The sequence below is a fragment of the Haemaphysalis longicornis genome, unplaced genomic scaffold, assembly GCF_048455015.1.
Source record: "Haemaphysalis longicornis isolate Haplotype H1 unplaced genomic scaffold, Haemaphysalis longicornis Haplotype H1 scaffold_2, whole genome shotgun sequence".
Lineage (NCBI taxonomy): Eukaryota > Metazoa > Arthropoda > Arachnida > Ixodida > Ixodidae > Haemaphysalis > Haemaphysalis longicornis.
In genome coordinates this window covers 254,457,404-254,474,500 of record NW_027526295.1, presented here as the reverse complement: position 1 = coordinate 254,474,500, position 17,097 = coordinate 254,457,404, and the positions used below count along the sequence as shown (strand labels likewise).

The window sequence follows — 17,097 nt, the reverse complement described above, 5'->3', positions numbered from 1 at the left end:
TGCTGTGGAGCTGCGGTTGTCTTTACGAAGATTTCGTTTAGTTTCGGCTTGTATCTTCTGTGTAATGTTAGAGTCGTATAAACGGCTAATTGTGATACAGTTTGTTCAGGCCGTTCAGAATTCTCCAAAAAAAGTATTTCCTCCTCCTCCCCACCCTCTGCTTAAACAATTGCAACCTCAACTTTCAGAGTACGCAAAACGCATTAAAGAAGTCAGCGCGAGTGAATGCAACCTTGCATTTGATAGCTTTCCACGCTCTCGCTTGGAATGCGTGGTCGAACTCTACACTTCGGGAAACAAAGTAGGGCAGTAAGTGGGATGCGTACTGACCGTCTTGACATTGCTTTTGGCATCACCCGCGAAGTGCTGTGAACATATTCTTGTGCCGCCTTTTGGCATCCATTCGGTGCTGTGAATGTCGCTAAAAAAAGGTTACTGCTCATTTGCATAACTCATTTGCTCATTTGCATAACCTTGTGTTATGCAAATACTACGACGGCATGCGATTCATCGCAGCGCGCGATGTGTATGGAACACTGAAAGCAAACATTTTAGTTTTACGGCCCTTCGTGTCTGCGCTGCGCATAAACAGTCATCGTTCTCATAATACTCCTTCCACTGACAAAAAATGTCACGGCTTTCTTACTGCTAAAATTCATTTCTTGCGACGCTGCCCGAGAAACCTGTACAGAACGATGGCAGGCTGCCTTCCGCGATTGTGGCAGTACTTCACGCAGCACTAGCGGCGTGGCCACTAATTCTTTCCTGCAGCATTTTGATCCTTTCGGACACTGCAACTTGCAATTATAACTGTGTTTCTTAAAAAACTTCCGCCACACAACGTCGAACCGCACGCAGCGCGCGTGTTTTTACGTGCGCTGTACGGCCGGTCGCGACATCCACCGACCCGGAGTTGCTAAGCGGCGGCGAGAGATGACGCTGCAGTCGCGCGCAAACTTCACTGTCCGGTGCCTATATATCTCTCTATCTATCTATCTATCTCTGTTGCTTAACACTAACGTTCCCAGCAACGACGGCACCAATATCCCTCGTACCCAAGCAGCGTGCCCAAGCGCAGTCGTGGTTGCGAAAACGCCCTCATGACGTCACACAGTAGCGGTGACCACACCTCCGACGCAAGCAAAAAGCCAAAGGTTCCCGGGGGTCGCTTGTATCGCGATACTTCGCTATCGTTGCCGGCCGCATCGCCCGACGGCCCCCCTCTTTCCTCACGACTCGGTGTTGTCCCGGGGCCGCTGGCTCGGGAGAGCAGACCAGAAACACGAAGCCGGCCGTTACGGACGCCCGCTGACGCGCTCGAGGAAGCCCTACGGCACACGCCTGCGTGTTCTGAACGCCACCCTACATTTCGCAACGAGAACGCGCTAACATGGGACTGCTCAAACTCGCTCACGCAGCCTTGGTCTGCGGCTTCTTGCTCGTGAGGACATCATCCGCAGAGTCTTGTACAAACGGTGAGTCAGTCTTTAGCATCCGCTCGATACGTGTTTCCTTCTGCAGGAAATCGACACAACCGAGGTAACTAGACCTACCACGTCCGAACTTTCCCTTCGTTTACTTGTTTGAAAGGTCATTGTAGGATTCAAGTGAATACGATCAAAATTGCGGGGTAATAACAGAATCGGGAGAAGTATAGTGCATGTTTGTAATACCCACAAAGTTTGCAATGCAAACTGCAGAGTGTTAGACAGTTTTTTTTTTTATGCTTTACCCCTTTTCTACTATATGTTCTTTCTAGCCATGGAGACGGATAATAATTCTCTGTTGAATGTTTCGAAGTTGCAGTTAAGTTAACCACAACAGCACGGGTATTGTTGGTCGTGTTAGCAGCAATACATTGTTTCAAGGCCCGTACTATAAAGTAATATGGCTACCAGGCGCGTAATTAAGCGAATAAACTTCAGTTTCCTCGAGGTTTCGCAAAGGCGTACGCTCTCAGATCGTCAATGTCATGATTGTATCAGGGACGTCCTGAAAAGAATAACGGGACTGTGCAAGACAAGGCCGGACAAGGGGGTAGGTGAGGGAATCACAGGCAATGCCCCCTTAACAGTACTAATTTAAAAGGGATGTACAACCAATCGCCACATGGGGGAGTAGGTGCATTGCATTTGTTGCAGAACTTTATTTTAAACAAACGTCTCATCTCATCACTTATCAGGGCTAAACGTGCTCAGAGCATTCACTCAGTACAACGCATTTCATCTAAACTATTTGGGAAAGGTTAAATATTTCGCGAACCCGCAAGTGCTCCGCTGTCTAGTAAAACCGATTTCGCGGAAGTTGTAGTGTCTAGGGCAGTGTTGCGGAATGGGCGTCCCCATTCCATTCCAATTCCATTCCGAGGAATTAGAACTTTTCTTGATTCCATTCTTTTTAATTCCTCGGAATGACAGAAGTTAGCCCATTCCCATTCCTCGAATTGACAGGAAGTTCAATTCCATTCCTTTAATTCCTCAACGTAAAAACTACCTCAGGTGCTCTATCGAGTTGCAGAGGAACGCAACATGAATCTGATGTTATCATACGGGTAGAATACTGCAAAAGTATGCAAAATGTGTCGCTTGTCACCGAAGTTTACAGGTGGTAGCAGGTTGTTTACATATCTCTTGCAGAACATATACCCAATGCAAAAAATTAGCGCCCCTTCCTAACGAAAGCAGAGAGAAGCGCGAAAGCTAAAAGTGCGTCCAACTTTCTCTGAAAGTGCGTCCAACCGATCGTCAAATCATCAGACACCCAAACCGCAAGCGAAGAACGAACCCATTGTTAGGATCGGCCAACACAGGAATTCCTCGCAAGCCCTAGAGCAAAGTGTGCGTGGATGAATCACCCAGAGGCACGAGGAGGCAAGAAACCCTGGCGCCAGCGGCGGCGGCGGTTTCAAGTGGCGGCTTCTATATCCTCGGTTCACCGGACGCTGCGGGCCACTTCTTTCCTTCATACACGTATGAAAGAGGGGTCCACCGAAAGGAAGCTGCAGATTCAAGTGCCCAAGCTCTTCGGTTTCCAACCGTCGGCGAGAGCAGGAAGTCGCTCGTCTTCACGTGCTGGGAGCCGAGTTGAAATTCCGTTCTCACGGGGCCTCCAAAATGAAGACTTGCGCAAAGTGGTGCAACTCCGGCACAAGACACGATCCATGACGTGGATATTCACCCTTTCCATCGACCGAGTGGTCCGTGTGCGTCAGCCACGCCTCATGTCGTGGGCGGTACATCAAGTGTCGTCCACTGCCCACCTGATTGGACAACCTGTGTGAAGTTAAATTCCCTAGCCAGGGATCTGGGGAATACGAACTCTATTTAAACGACTGTATTCGTGTTATTCTTGTTCTCCTGTCTCGACTGTCATCATGTAGAATAAACCTCCTGTACAGTTTCCTCGTTAGCAGTCATCTCGAGTCTCTAGTCCGACACCATGGCGAGCCGGGACCTGCGGGCCTGAACGAGTCAGACAACCCAATCTCTAACACCATGCAACGATTTTTCGCGCACTAAGTAAACGCAGCTACGAACGATCTAAATGCACACCGTTACGTGGTTTATGAGATAAGGGATTACTATTGTACTCCTTCATGATCGACACATGTGCTGTCTTATTTAGAACCGTTGGTTTATGCGATTTTCAAGTTAGTATTTTGACGCAATGCAAGCACAGTTTCTGAGCGAGAGCGAGAGAGAGACGAAATCTGTGGCCCCCGGTTTCTCGCACGCGCCGTGTGTGCAGAGACCTTGTCAGAGCTTTTCGGTCGCGCAACCAGCCTAAAGGGTAATGAATTAAGGTTTGCGACCGAGTGCGATCTGCCCCACTAAAAAAGCTTTAGCTTTAAAAAGGGGCAGTGTCACACTGCTCCTTTTTGCATAATAAGAACAGGGATCCCACTACTTATTATAGTATTCGCATGTTAGCAACGGTTTGTTCTTGCGGGACGCGAGGTGAAGTAGCTGTTACGTTGATGTCCGCTTTTTCCGTTTTTTTGCACAATCTCTGGCGTGCTGTGTAGCTATGTGCATTGCGTGCCGTCATACCAGCGTAATTAGTATGCTGTGGATAACTGATTGATTGTAGGGCTTAACGCGCCGACGCAACGCAGGCGATGAGGCGCGCCGTAGTGGAGGGCTCCGTATTAATTTTGACCACCTGGGGATCTTTAACGTGCCCCGAAATCTCGTACACACGGGCGTTCTTGCTTTTCGACTCCACCAGAAAAGCGGCCGCCGCGGCCGGGAATCGAACCCGCGACCTCGTGCTCAACAGCGCAACGCTGCTGGGGATAACTCACAGTCATGTCGCGCGGAGCTTGCTCACATGTACACGCTTCCAAAGTGCTTACTTGAATGATTTCAAGTGAATTTACAGCCTTGAGCACTAATGCTACTGTACCAACGCGAGAGACGGGAGGGCAGCGGCACAGAACACCGTTCACAGTTCTTGCTTGCAATCACCGTACGAAAGTCGCGACCACTTCCACGCTCAACTCCACTGCGCTTGTTTATTGTCCTTGAACTACCTCAGACCAATGCGCTCAAAACCGGACATTATTTATGAACCCCTCATTTAAAGGAAGCGAACCACACCGTGACGGGAGCCCTGTCAAAATAAAGAAGTCTAGTCAGGCAGTTTGTGTCCATGAAAGCGGAACCAATACGTACGAGGACCTGATCAAAATTTTGAAATGCGATCTTCCTACCTAAATAGTGGCGATGCTCCAACTTTCAAGCCGACGACTAAGGCTTCAGTAATCAGGTATGTTACCCCGGCGTAAAGGGCACGTGCACAGAAGGACAACAACCAAACCATGAATAAGTTTGGCACGACTGGAGGAGAGGGCCGCACATTGCTTTTGAAGCTCCGCCCAAAACACGTCCCAGATAGCCCGGCTGCCGACCACGCGCTCTGGACGACACATCCTGCAACAAGTGAATATCAGGCCCCGCAACCAGCCCGCCGAGGGCACGACCACCCTATCCGAACCCATGCTCAGACTCCTCCGAACCCGCCCACTTCCCAAGAATACGAACCCGGAACACCATCCAGAACGCCGGCTGGCTAGAGCCCGATCGCTAGCCTCCACGGACACCGCGGATAACACCGCATACTACGTCGACGCGGCGGAAGACCACGCCCGGCCCAACTACTACACGGCAGTCGCAATCGCAGCATCCGATGGAACAATCCGCACGGCCGGCAGCTTCAAGGCCACGGACTCGCATCACGCAGAAGAGCTCGCGATCGCCCTCGCCGCGACCGACCCTCGATGTAGAACGATACTCAGCGACTCACGAACAGCGATCCTCCGCTTTGCGAACAACACAACAAGCACCAGTACGGCCCGCTTCCTCCACAGGACGGGCCAAACCCGCCAGCACCCGATCTTTATCAGTTGGTATCCTGCACACGTGGGACCGCTCGACCCGGAGAGGCGGATCCGTAACCGGAACGAGGAGGCTGACCGCGCAGCGCGAGGACTTACGTACCGCGCGACGCACACCAGCCAACACTCGGACCGCAATCGGAACAGCCAACTGCGAGCCGAAGAGAGCGAACCAGTACCACTGGAGACGTACGGAGACATCCTGAGATGGTACCGCCACAACAGGCAGCGACTCCCTGCCCCACACCCGCAACTAACGCGCCGCGAAGGCGTGCTATACCGCCAGCTACAGACGGACTCAATCCTGACACCCGTGCTCGCCAGATACATCTGCCCAACGCTATACAACACCGACCATTGCATCATCTGCAAGACTGCCCCCGCTACGACAGCGCACATCCCCAACGATTTACAAACACACTCTGAAGCACAAGAATTGCCACCAAAAGTGCGTGAAGCCATCACCTCCTCAGACTACAACACACAAACAACTCCAGGCCGTCCGGCAGGTGGAGGAAGCCCTGACCCGACAGCGGGAAGGACCTGCGGTGGCGCAAACCATTACGGGCTCGACCCGCCCGGGATCGGGGCCGACCCCCACGGCCTAATTCACTCTGCCGGACACGCAATAAAGTTTCTCTCTCTCTCTCTCTCTGAAGCAAACCAATGTGTCGCACTGCTGAGAGCTGGCAAAGCACTCGCAAATAGGGGCGCTATTGGAGCCGCAGCTATTGCAAACAAACGCCTTTCAGCAGCTGTGTGTTCTGCATTGCCGTATAGCACGAGGACGCAGGTTCGATTCCTGGCCGCGGTGGCCGCTTTTCTGGTGCAGGCGAAAAGCAAAAACGCACGCGTGTGTACGAGATTTCGGAACACGTTGAAGATCCCCAGGTGGTCAAAATTAATCCGGAGCCCTCCGCTACGGCGCGCCTCATTGCCTGCGTTGCGTCAGAGCGTTAAACCTGGCAATCAATCGATCAATCAATCAATGCATTGTCTAAAAATATCTAGTGTAATGGTATATCCCAGCTGCCCACTACCAGAGCTTGGAGGTAGAAAGCTCAGTAACATATCCGAAGCCCGCTTCTTACGCTCACATTGGCTGGTGCCGGGCGCGGAAATTCATCACCCACAATTTTTTTTTCTGCCTTTATTTTGATTTGCTGAAGCCCTGGGGCCCCATTGCAACACACGGACAGACGGTCGACAATTTGGCCCGTATTCCCGCGACATGCGACTTGCAAGCTGCGATGCTACTCACTGCGCGCTGGGTACGGAGGGTGGACGGAGAACGCCAAGCAGACTCGCTGTTTCATGTTTCACACGCGAACGCTTTGTGTTGTTAGCTCCAGGATTTCGCAGCATCAGCTTGCGGTGAGAAACACCGCGGCTTCTGCTTCTGGATGCTATTCCCCGTCTACTGGCCTGGCCACAGTGCGCCTGCCGGTCTCAATGGCACCACGGAGCCACGGAGTGTTGTAAAGATGAAGCTATGCCTCAAAAAGCCTTCCGAAGCACGAAGAGCCGACCTAGCGGAGCCACCGGCCATGCGCGCTTGCGCTATAGTGCCTAAAATATACTTCTAGGCACTATACTTGCGCGACTCGAAGTTCATTTTCAAGCGCGCTGAGGCCGGCTGCGCGGATTCAGTTTCTTTAGATGCCGGGTATGCGGTCTCGTTTTCGTCGCCGCTGGTCCCTTTGAGATATACTAACGCAGTCGTCGCCACAGATTACTTAAGTAGCCAGAAGGCTCCAGCGATGGTAACACCGTCGTCTGAAAATCACCATTCCATTCCCATTCCATTCCGGGCAAAACGACCCTAATTCCATTCCCATTCCATTCCTCCAAGCGTCGTCCTCATTCCATTCCCATTCCATTCCGGCATCTCGAAAAGGTGGAATGAATCCGGAGTCATTTCGATTCCGGAATGGCAACTCCGCAACACTGGTCTAGGGGTCAAATTTTTAGAGTCACTGAGCGAACTTATCCTAAGCCCCGGTTCGAACACGAAAAAAACGTGCGTGGGAATAAGCTCGATAACAACGTTCACCTTTGTTGACACATCCTCGACTGTGTCTCAACCAAGGCATGCTCTTCGTGTTATCATAAGCGCTATCGTAACGCTTATCGTAGGATATACGTCAGAGACCTCGGATGTTGGATAAGCCTTCCCGAGCTTGCCTCACGCTGTGTCTACGGGGCATCTGGGTGCGAGTCATTTAATTTACCGACTAACAAGTGTGCAAAATTATGAGTGGTATAGCACGTTTTCGAATGCTGACCGCCTTGCAGAACATCCTGTCATTACACTATATAGCCGGGCAGTTTCTGTTAATATGTGCTTCCCTTGTGGACTATGAACAGACTTCGCTGTGATGCACAGTAAGAGTAACCCCAGGTTCAAGTTGCGTGAAACGCCAAGCTGATGTAAATGCAATACCAATGTGGGGTGGACGTGAGATATAACCGCGCGTTAGAGTGTAGAAATTCCGCGCGTTTACGGTGCTGCACTCGAGCAGCGAGATACAACCGCGCGCTGAACTGCAGGAACTCCGCGCATACGGTGCTACATTCGAGCTGCTTATAGCCTGGGTTGAGGAATCACTTTCATCTACTTACACAGGGTGCCTTACTTCAGGGCAAAACAAAGCGACCCAAAGGAAAAATTGCCCGCGTATCTGCTCCATTCGTTGCAAATGTCGACGCAAGACGGTAGTCGACTGACGCCCCTGGCAAGTAAATGCCTCCCCTCTCTTTCCCGCTAACCTCTCATGCTGTTCCTCTCCCGTCTCGCTCCTCTCAAGGTAAACACGCTAGAAGTTTGCTCAAGCTCATTTAAATTTACCGCGTTCCACTGCTCCAAGTTCCTGTGTTTCGATGACAACGCTGCCGTACGGCTGAGACGCGCGTGAATCGAGACACCCGACTACAGCGTTTATAGAACCACGTTGCGCTACTCTACGAGCGTTTCAAGCGGAACGCGGAGCCTATACCTGGTGAGCCTTTCGTTGCTGTTGCCATTTGATTTTTTTTTTAATTTCGCCAGGTAGCGCGGGAAACAGCAGGCGACAGTTTTTTGCAATCGATGTAGTATTTTATTTGCTATCAGAAAAATGCAAGCACACGTAATTTTTTACTAAAGGAATACTGCAAATACTACTCATGTATTGATTACCTGCCTTATATTTGCGTAATGTCATGTTCTTGTTCAACAATGTTGACAAGTATGAACATTAAAACTGCACTTAGACGTTCAGATTTGGCTGTGAGTATATACACTTATTGCGCAGCATGTGCTAAGTTTGGCCGGCTGGCTGAATCGAGTGAGAGACAGACAGACATACAGACCAAAATTTTCCCGTTGAAGTAGCCCAAGAAAGACTATCGTCTTTAATAAATCCTCGCATTTGGACGTATTTATTGTTGCGCCATAAGCGTGTGCGGAGATACTTCCTTTGCGACCGTGAAAACCACGTGATGTCCACACGCCAACATATCTCAATGTTTATTCTCTGAGGTCATCCATCATGCGACCCACGCGCGCTGAGTACACAAGATGATATCACTACGGCAAGGCCAACTCTATCCTCTCCTTCCGTGTAGCAAGCAAACCACAGATATGTAAGCTGATAGGATTGTTCGGCGACAACGTGTTTGCATACGTCACGGCTGCTGCACAGCTGCACCCGCAAACAGAGACATGAGGCGCGTCGTTAGAGAGGACTCCGGATTAATTTTGACCACCTGTGTATCTTTAATGTGCACCGAAATCTCGACACATGGCGTTTTAGTTTTTAGCCTCCGTCAGAAAAACCGCTGCCTCGACCGGGGTCGAACCCGCGCCCTTGGGCTCAGCAGCACAACGCCTCAGCCACTGAGTCATTGCAGCGGGTGGTTGCCCTCGTCTCAATCGCGCTAACTCTCATTTCTTGCAAACAACCCTTCATTGTGAAATTTATGTAAACTGGCCAAAGATTGTTCGGGCACGAACCCATGTTTACTTTGTTTTCTGCATTACAGCGCTCGACGGCAATGCAACGCTGCGGCGCGTCTGCTACTACACGCTGCATTCCGCGGTAGCCCTCGGGAGCCAGAATGCCGAGCTGTGCACGCATATCATCTGCGGCTTCGCGGTGCTGAGCAACGGCACGCTGGCCCCTTCCCAGCCAGGGGACATCACAGAGTGCGGCCGCCTGGTGGCCCTCAAGCAGGCTAACCCCGCCCTGAGGGTGATGCTGTCGCTGGGCGCCAAAGGTTCCACCGGACACTTCAGCGCCATGATTGGTGACAGCGGCACAAGGCGAACGTACGCCATCTTGCACTCATCCTACTGAGCATGGGTAAATTTGGGCATTACAAAGCCGGAAGGCGACGGCCGGCTCTTACGATAGCGACGAGAGTGGCGGTGGATGTGAGCCTTCGCTTCTTAAGTGTCTCCGGAAACTAAATTAGACATAATTTCCCCACCTGCAAAACTTTCATAGTTATCATCCGCAGAAATATTGACACGCAATTATTTTCCATGCTAATTTTGCTGCTCATTAAGTATGTGCACGCAACTGCAGCGCCTTACGAATTATTACTTCTGTTGCGTGCTTACCATGCCATTAAGCTTGCCTTACCCATTGCCGTAGGACGAAAGAGAAAATAGCACGTTTACCTCCTCAAACTTCTCACAAGTTATGTGTAGACATTTATAACACAGGGTCAGAGAGAGGAGGAACAACAGAGAGTAAACATTTCCTAAATTAAATCTTCGCTGTAATGGTGGCTGCGGACCAGTACAAGCCAATGAAAGAGCCGGTAGTAACACTAGTGGCAGCCATTACAATGTTTCATCTCTCTTTCATACACACCTATGCTCTTAGACCTAATTCACGGGGTGACGTGACAGGGATACAGAGACATTGCTTGCAATGGCCGTCGAAATAGCGGCGGCTGAAAAACAGAAGGCATTGAGTGACTTGAATGCCTAGAGTTTCCGAACCTTCTCAATAGCAGATGGCGTTTCCTACTGATGCCGCCTATTGCAGTGGCCACTTTTTTGCGGCAGCCATTAACAGTGCCAGCGCTACGGAATATCCGTGACGTCGCGCTCTATTCCCTTCGGGGCGAAGTCAGATCAATCCTTATGGCGTCAAAGCAAGACATTATAGCTATGATCGTTGACCTCATGCTGGTGGTAACCTGCATTCGTTTTTTTTTTTTTTTTTTTGCGTCTCCAATATTGAACAGGTTTATAGAATCGTCCATAACCCTGCTCCGCAAATATGGATTTGACGGCCTGGACATCGACTGGGAATTTCCTGGACAAGGCGCACTGCCCTTTGAAGATAGAAAAAACTTTGACCTCTTTCTCAAGGTAACTTCACCAGTGTTATAGCAGGATTTCACTGATGAAATTCACACCTACAAATTCATATTACTGGTAACCTTTTAAATAAAAACACGCTTCTTTTCTCGGCCGGAAAAAAAGGTGATTAAAAAACTATAACACAGAACTCCCTACTCCTTATAGCTTTGTATTTTAGGAGAGCGTAGATTCAATTGAGGGTGAACATTTTCAACCGACGCATAGAAACGCGTTAATCAAAGCAGATGGTAAATTTTCTGCCTTTCAGTACGACAGCATATCATCCCTTGTAAAATTGTTTCGCAATGAAGAAAGAAGGTATTGCACTGCAGTGCGTATCAAGACGGAATGAAGGTCAGCGTGTGTACAGGTCGCAATGTTACAAGGGTCACGGAGAGATGACGCCCCGTCCTTAGTTTTTAAAGTTCCCGCTTCCATAATTCGCTGCACCGTAGCCACTTTTTAATGGTACTGTCTATATAAAATAGACTTATTTCGTACTTCAAACAAACTTATTAAAGACGATAGTCTTTCTTGGGCTACTTAAACGCGGAAATTTTGGTCTGTCTGTCTGTCTGTCTGTCTGTCTGTCTGTCTGTCTGCCTGCCTGTCTGTCTGTCTGTCTGTGACTCGATTCAGCCACCCGGCCAAGTGTGCAGTAACTGCGCAATATTCTTATATACTCACAGCCAAATCTAAGAGCCTGAGTCTGGTGTTAATGTTCAGACTTGTCAATATCGTTGAACAAGAACAAGAGATTACGCAAATGTAAGGCAGAAAATCAATACATGAGCGACATTTGCACTGTTCTCTTTAAAAATTCACGGGTGCTTGGTTTTTGCTATAGCAAATAAAATACTACATCAACTACAGAAAACGTCACGTGCTGTTTCCCGCTCTACCTGGCGGCATTTAAAAAAATCGAACGGCCACCTCGACGATAGGTTCCACTACATAGGTTCCACATTCCGCCTGAAACGCTCGTGCATTAGGGCAACGTGGTTCTATAAACGTTGTAGTATAGGGTGCCTCGATTCACGCGCGTCTCGGCCGTACTGCAGCGTTGGCACCGAGGCATTCGACTTGGAGCAGTGGAACACGGTAAATTTAAATTGACTTGACCAACACTCTAGCGGGTTATCTTGGTAGGAGCGAGACGGGACAGGAACAGCATGAGCGGTTAGCGAGAAAGAAAAGGGAGGCACTTACTTGCCAGGGGCGCCAGTCATCTGTCGTCTTTCGTTTACATTTGGAACGAAAGCAGATATGCGGCCAATTTTTTTTTTATTTGCGAGCGTACAATCTCGTGAAATTTGTGTTGGTATTTAGCAGCGCCCCCTGGTGATATCACAGGTAATATCGTTCGACCAGTTCTGGGCGATGACTAAAAGCATCGCCACACTTTCTTCTTCTTTCCTGAATATCTAGCCGAAGTAAATCAAGTTTAGTCGAACTTGTTACAACAACGCCGCCTGTATAAACATTACCAAACGCGTCGCGCGCTTTTCAATGGGAAGGGTAAGGACGCCTAGTTCAGGCACTCATACGCTATATGGCGCGCCCCGGCGGACATCTCGCCTTACGTCACTGCCCGCGAGTCGCGAACGCTGCACCCACTTCTACGACGTGTGTCTGTCAGCTTGCCTGTTGGATTTCAAGAGTCGGTTCGCTCACATTTTAGCCGTGACGGGGCGCTAGTTCTAAGGCACACTGGGGATCTCCTCCAAAGTGTCGCTCGCTTCATACTTGCTGCATTTTTCCTAAGGTAAGTGACGGAGGCGGAACTAAAATAGTGTAAGAACATATTAATTGTCGGGTAGACTAATAGAGAACAGAAAAACGGTATCTTCGGATGGCGCAGCCATTATTTTACTGGTATTTTTCTCTCTGGAGGGTTTAGGGAAGAAAAAATTGCGTTCACATTTTTTGTTCCAGTGCTCACTTCTACCATTATTTTCCAAAAATATCACGCGCTTTTAAATTTCAGAAGATTACAGAAAACAAAAGGACAAGCAGCTGAGGTTCCCGCCAGGCTGTCCGGGCGCTTCTACAGTAGAGTCACAGATTTTAAAAGTGCGTACCGAAGTGGAGTACCAACAGCGAGCACAAGACAAGACAGAAATGCGGAGGGGGGAGAGGGGGATGCCCCACTCAGAAAATTCCGGGGCCAGTGATTCAAGTAGATAAGCGCGCAAAGCCGGCATAAGCCCCCGGCAGCACAAGTGATTTTGCTCCGTGGCGAAGGCGGTTTTATCAGCGACAGACTGTCACAGAATTGAGCGAGGTAATTTAGTGGCCGATGCTTCGGACGGGAGGAGCGACAAACAACTCCCCCCTGGATACGAATAAAGGATGTGGTTCGGACCTGCTAACCGGCGATAGGTCCACGCCTGATTGGCCGCTGGCGTGAGGCACGAGACGGGGCACGGGAAAACAGTTTCAAGACAACGGGCATTTACTTCACATTCACAGGAAATTCGAAACAAACAGACAGGAGGGTTGACGAGTTAATACACACTGCAGTTGACACCCCGTTGGGGTCAGAGCTGCCAAGACACCGACACGAATTACATTAATCACAATGAAAGAAAAGGTACACGCCGTTACGAGCCCGAGGAGAAGACGACAGTAAATGAAGGGGACAGTAGAGTATACAATAGGCGGGGTTGGAGGCTTCCCCCAACTACTAACAATAGGCCCGCTAGAAACACACACCGCGTGGTGCACTGAAGGAGGCGGATAAGCCCGTGCAGTCCGCTTAGGGAAATACAACACAGAAGATGAATAGGAAGAGTCCGAAGACAGGTGGAGAAGGGGAGAACATCTTAGCTGCGGTCCGGCTGATGGTCTCGCCGGGGTGACGGAGGCTGTCGGTCGTCTGTGGTGGGGCGCCGCTGATTAGCGACGCAATTTGGGTGAACTCCGTCCGCGCACTGTCGCCTCCTTGAGGAATCTTCGGGGGCCCGAAGTTCACCGCCGTCGTCGCTCGGCCTCCCCAGCACAGCCCTCAAGGCCGACGCCGCGTCCCGGCCGTACGTCCGGCCACCACCAGTTCTCAGCCCATTCTCCCTGGAAACCCCGCACTGCACCACGCACATCGTCTACCGGGCCGCGCGTCTTCCAAGAATTCGCGGGGCGCAGCCTTCTGTAGGCCGCGGCACTCTCGCCCAACTCTCTCCCCGAAACACATGGCCAGCCGACCCGGGTGCGACAATGGCGGCGAGAACATTCCTCCGCTACGCGGTACGGCTCCTCTCGGCCCGAAAATGGCGAGCGGAAAGAAAACCCGTCAAGGAGGGACATGAATTTCGCGACACAGACCAAGACAGACGGGCATGGTGAAAAACGAAAAGGTGTAGGAGCGCCGCCTGGGGAATGCTAAACAAACTTTCAACTATTTTGTATAGTTTCCGAGAAGCGGCGCGGGCTGGCGGACATGAAAGCACGCAGGAAGGCTACGGAGCGGAAAGGGTAGGAGAGAGCAGCAGGAGAGTGGCTGTTTGGCCATTTTCGCAATGATTATACAGGCGGCGTTGGTTACAACTATATCTCCTCTGTGACAATATTCTGGCTGCAGCAGTGTTGACCGCTGTTTTCATAACCGCCTTAAAGGGGCTCCGGAACACTGCCGATAAACGCTTTCACTCTTTCCTTTGCGTCTGGAAGCACTGCGAAATCTATTTATTGGTAGCCCGCAGCCGCACTGCGGGATTTGCTCATCGCAGCAGATGCGACTTTCGTTCTTGCTTTGCTATTGTGGCACTTTTTTAAAGCGGTTACCAAATACGTGTATTGCTGCAACGGAAAGGAATCCGGCCAATGGCCGCTGCATCGCTCTGAAAGAGTAAAAAAAAAATATTTTGAGTAGTTAAGTGTCTAAGCTATCTGATGTCCATAGGGAAGTAAGTTTCGGCTTGGGTACTTTGTGACCCGATATTATAAGTTCCAAGCATGTTTTTTGAGTGCGTTTAGAAAGCATTTATGATATAAAAAGTCAAGAACAGTGTTGTAGGGTCCTTTAAAACAAGTCGCTTCGTTTATACTCGACTGTTCGGGAAATCTAAATCAAGATGTTCCAAGAAAAAAGCGTTTGAGTCCAGGATTAGATCAGATAATATGCTAAAGAATCTAGTAATTTGTTCCCGTGCGCCCAGGGAGCCAACATTTTCCAGGCCTAAGACGCCTCGTGATTCCAATCGGCTAAAATTTCTCGAATTCCCTCATGTCGTCGAATTATGTAGCTGCGCAATACTTCATATTCGATGATTCCACGCTGAGAAACGAAACGATTACCCACGTTACATTCACTGCCTAGGAAACTCGCGGAGCCTTTCGGAACGAGTCGAGGGTGACCCACCGGAGCCAGCTACTTCTGTCCGTCGCTGTGGCTCCGACAGAAGCGTTTATCACTGAAGGCTACGACGCCGCCGTGATCGCAAAGTAAGCCAAGCTCCATTGTCTTAACATGCACGACCGTGAAAAGTTATTGCGTGCGTTGTCTAATTACGTTTCGGGTACATGAAAGCAACAGTTGGCTATAGGGTGCAGTGACCGCAATACCAGGTTCTTCAAGTCCGCATTTCAAGATACAGATCCGAATTTCTTGCTCGCTATGACGAAAACTACGTTCAGAAGGAATGTGCGCACCACATCCTTTCGCTGTGCACAGCACGGAACTTCCGGTATTTTGCTGGACACTGGGTGCATCCTCTGAAGAATCATTGGCTCGTCGTGGTGGCGACACTTCATTTCTTCTCTTTCAGCTTAACGTGGCTAAGGCGTTGTGCTGCTGAGCACGAGGACGCGGGTTCGATTCCAGGCCGCGGCGCCCGCCTTTCTGATGGAGCCGAAAAGCAAAAACGCCAGTGTGTATGAGATTTCGGCGCACGTTAAAGATCCCCATGTGGTCACAATTATTCCGGAGCCCTCCACTACGCCGCGCCTCATAAACTGTATAGTTTCGGCGCGTTAAACCCCACAATCATCAAATCATCTTGCAGCTTAGCGCAACCTGTTAGCTTTTGTTCCGAACTCTTCAAAACTCCTGGGAGCCAACGCTGGCTGACCCTAGCGGAGCGACACAGCTATTTCTGATGTCCAGAGCGAGAAAACCACAGCTTCCGCAAGAAAGCGGTCTGAACTAATTAAGGGTGTTTGGAAAAGTAAAGTTTATTTTCTTCCGTCCTTACGACACGCCTACCATTATTAGTTAAGTAAAAGTTCAAATCGGTTCTTCACTCCTCCAAACAACGCCCGGTTTGGCGCCGTAGTGGGGAGCTGCGTAATTATTCAGTGCGCCGAAATTTCGCGCACTAGGCGTATTTGCGCTCCGCCTCAGGACTTAACTCGGAGCGAAAATTTTCGTCCCATACTTCCCCTATGCCCTCTTGGGCGCTCCTGACTGTTGGTTTTACCATTGCAACGAGACCCTCACTTTGAATAATCATGTGTATATATATATATATATATGTATATATGTATATATATATATATATATATATATATATATATATATATATATATATATATATATATATATATATATATATATATATATATATATATATATATATATATATATATATATATATATATATATATATATATATATATATATATATATATATATATATATATATATATATATATATATATATATATATATATATACAGAAAGAAATGCCGGCAGTCTACAACGCCAAAGAAGGCATAGGGGAATGATTAGACTATTTTTTATCGTTAGTGACGTTACATTATTTTTTTTGTTATTAATTACAGGAGAAAGAAAGAAAGAAAAACACGCGCCCAGAGTGGGGACCGAACCCACGCCTTTCGATTAGATCTCGAATGCCTTACCAATTCGGCTATCTGGGCGACTGTGTTCTCCGTCACTTTCTGGGGTATTTATATTTACTATAACTGTATCTGACGCTTCAGGGTGGTAGCCAGCGCCACTTAGACTACACGGGGAGAAGGGGACCTTCTTTACAACCCCCGGGGCGTGACGCGAACGTCTACAGCCTGTCATAAGCGGGTAACTGGCGGAAAACCCTCTTATGCTACCTTGGCATCAAGGTAGCATAAGAGGTAGCATATATATATATATATATATATATATATATATATATATATATATATATATATATATATATATATATATATATATATATAACAAAAACACGGCACGCGATATTCGACCTCGTGACAGTGTTCCAAGTTCAACAGTAACGAAAGGTTCCAGTACAAATGGCGCGAGCAGTGGAGGGCGGGAAAATTAAATTGACTTTAGCAAGCCTCTTCTGTGTTTATCGTTGGAGAATTGAAAGAGGAGAAGAGCATGAGAGGT

General features: G+C 49.1%; 1 protein-coding gene across 5 annotated transcripts in view; it reads left to right on the top strand.

Moving 5' to 3' along the window:
* Positions 1–1,207: 1,207 nt before the first annotated feature.
* The window catches only part of LOC144170438 (acidic mammalian chitinase-like), a 61,174-nt gene continuing 45,284 nt past the window's right edge, over positions 1,208–17,097 (top strand). For 3 of the 5 annotated variants that reach the window (XR_013322612.1, XR_013322613.1, XM_077700234.1), the window contains exons 1-4: positions 1,208–1,475; positions 9,419–9,704; positions 10,634–10,760; positions 15,067–15,191. Coding sequence is in view for 3 of the 5 variants with exons in the window: in XM_077700234.1 (XP_077556360.1) it covers positions 1,391–1,475; positions 9,419–9,704; positions 10,634–10,760; positions 15,067–15,191 (623 nt within the window). In the remaining 2 variants the exon portion in view is untranslated. The remainder of the gene's footprint in view (positions 1,476–9,418; positions 9,705–10,633; positions 10,761–15,066; positions 15,192–17,097) is intronic. The other 2 variants (XM_077700233.1, XM_077700231.1) reach the window with 2 other exon arrangements.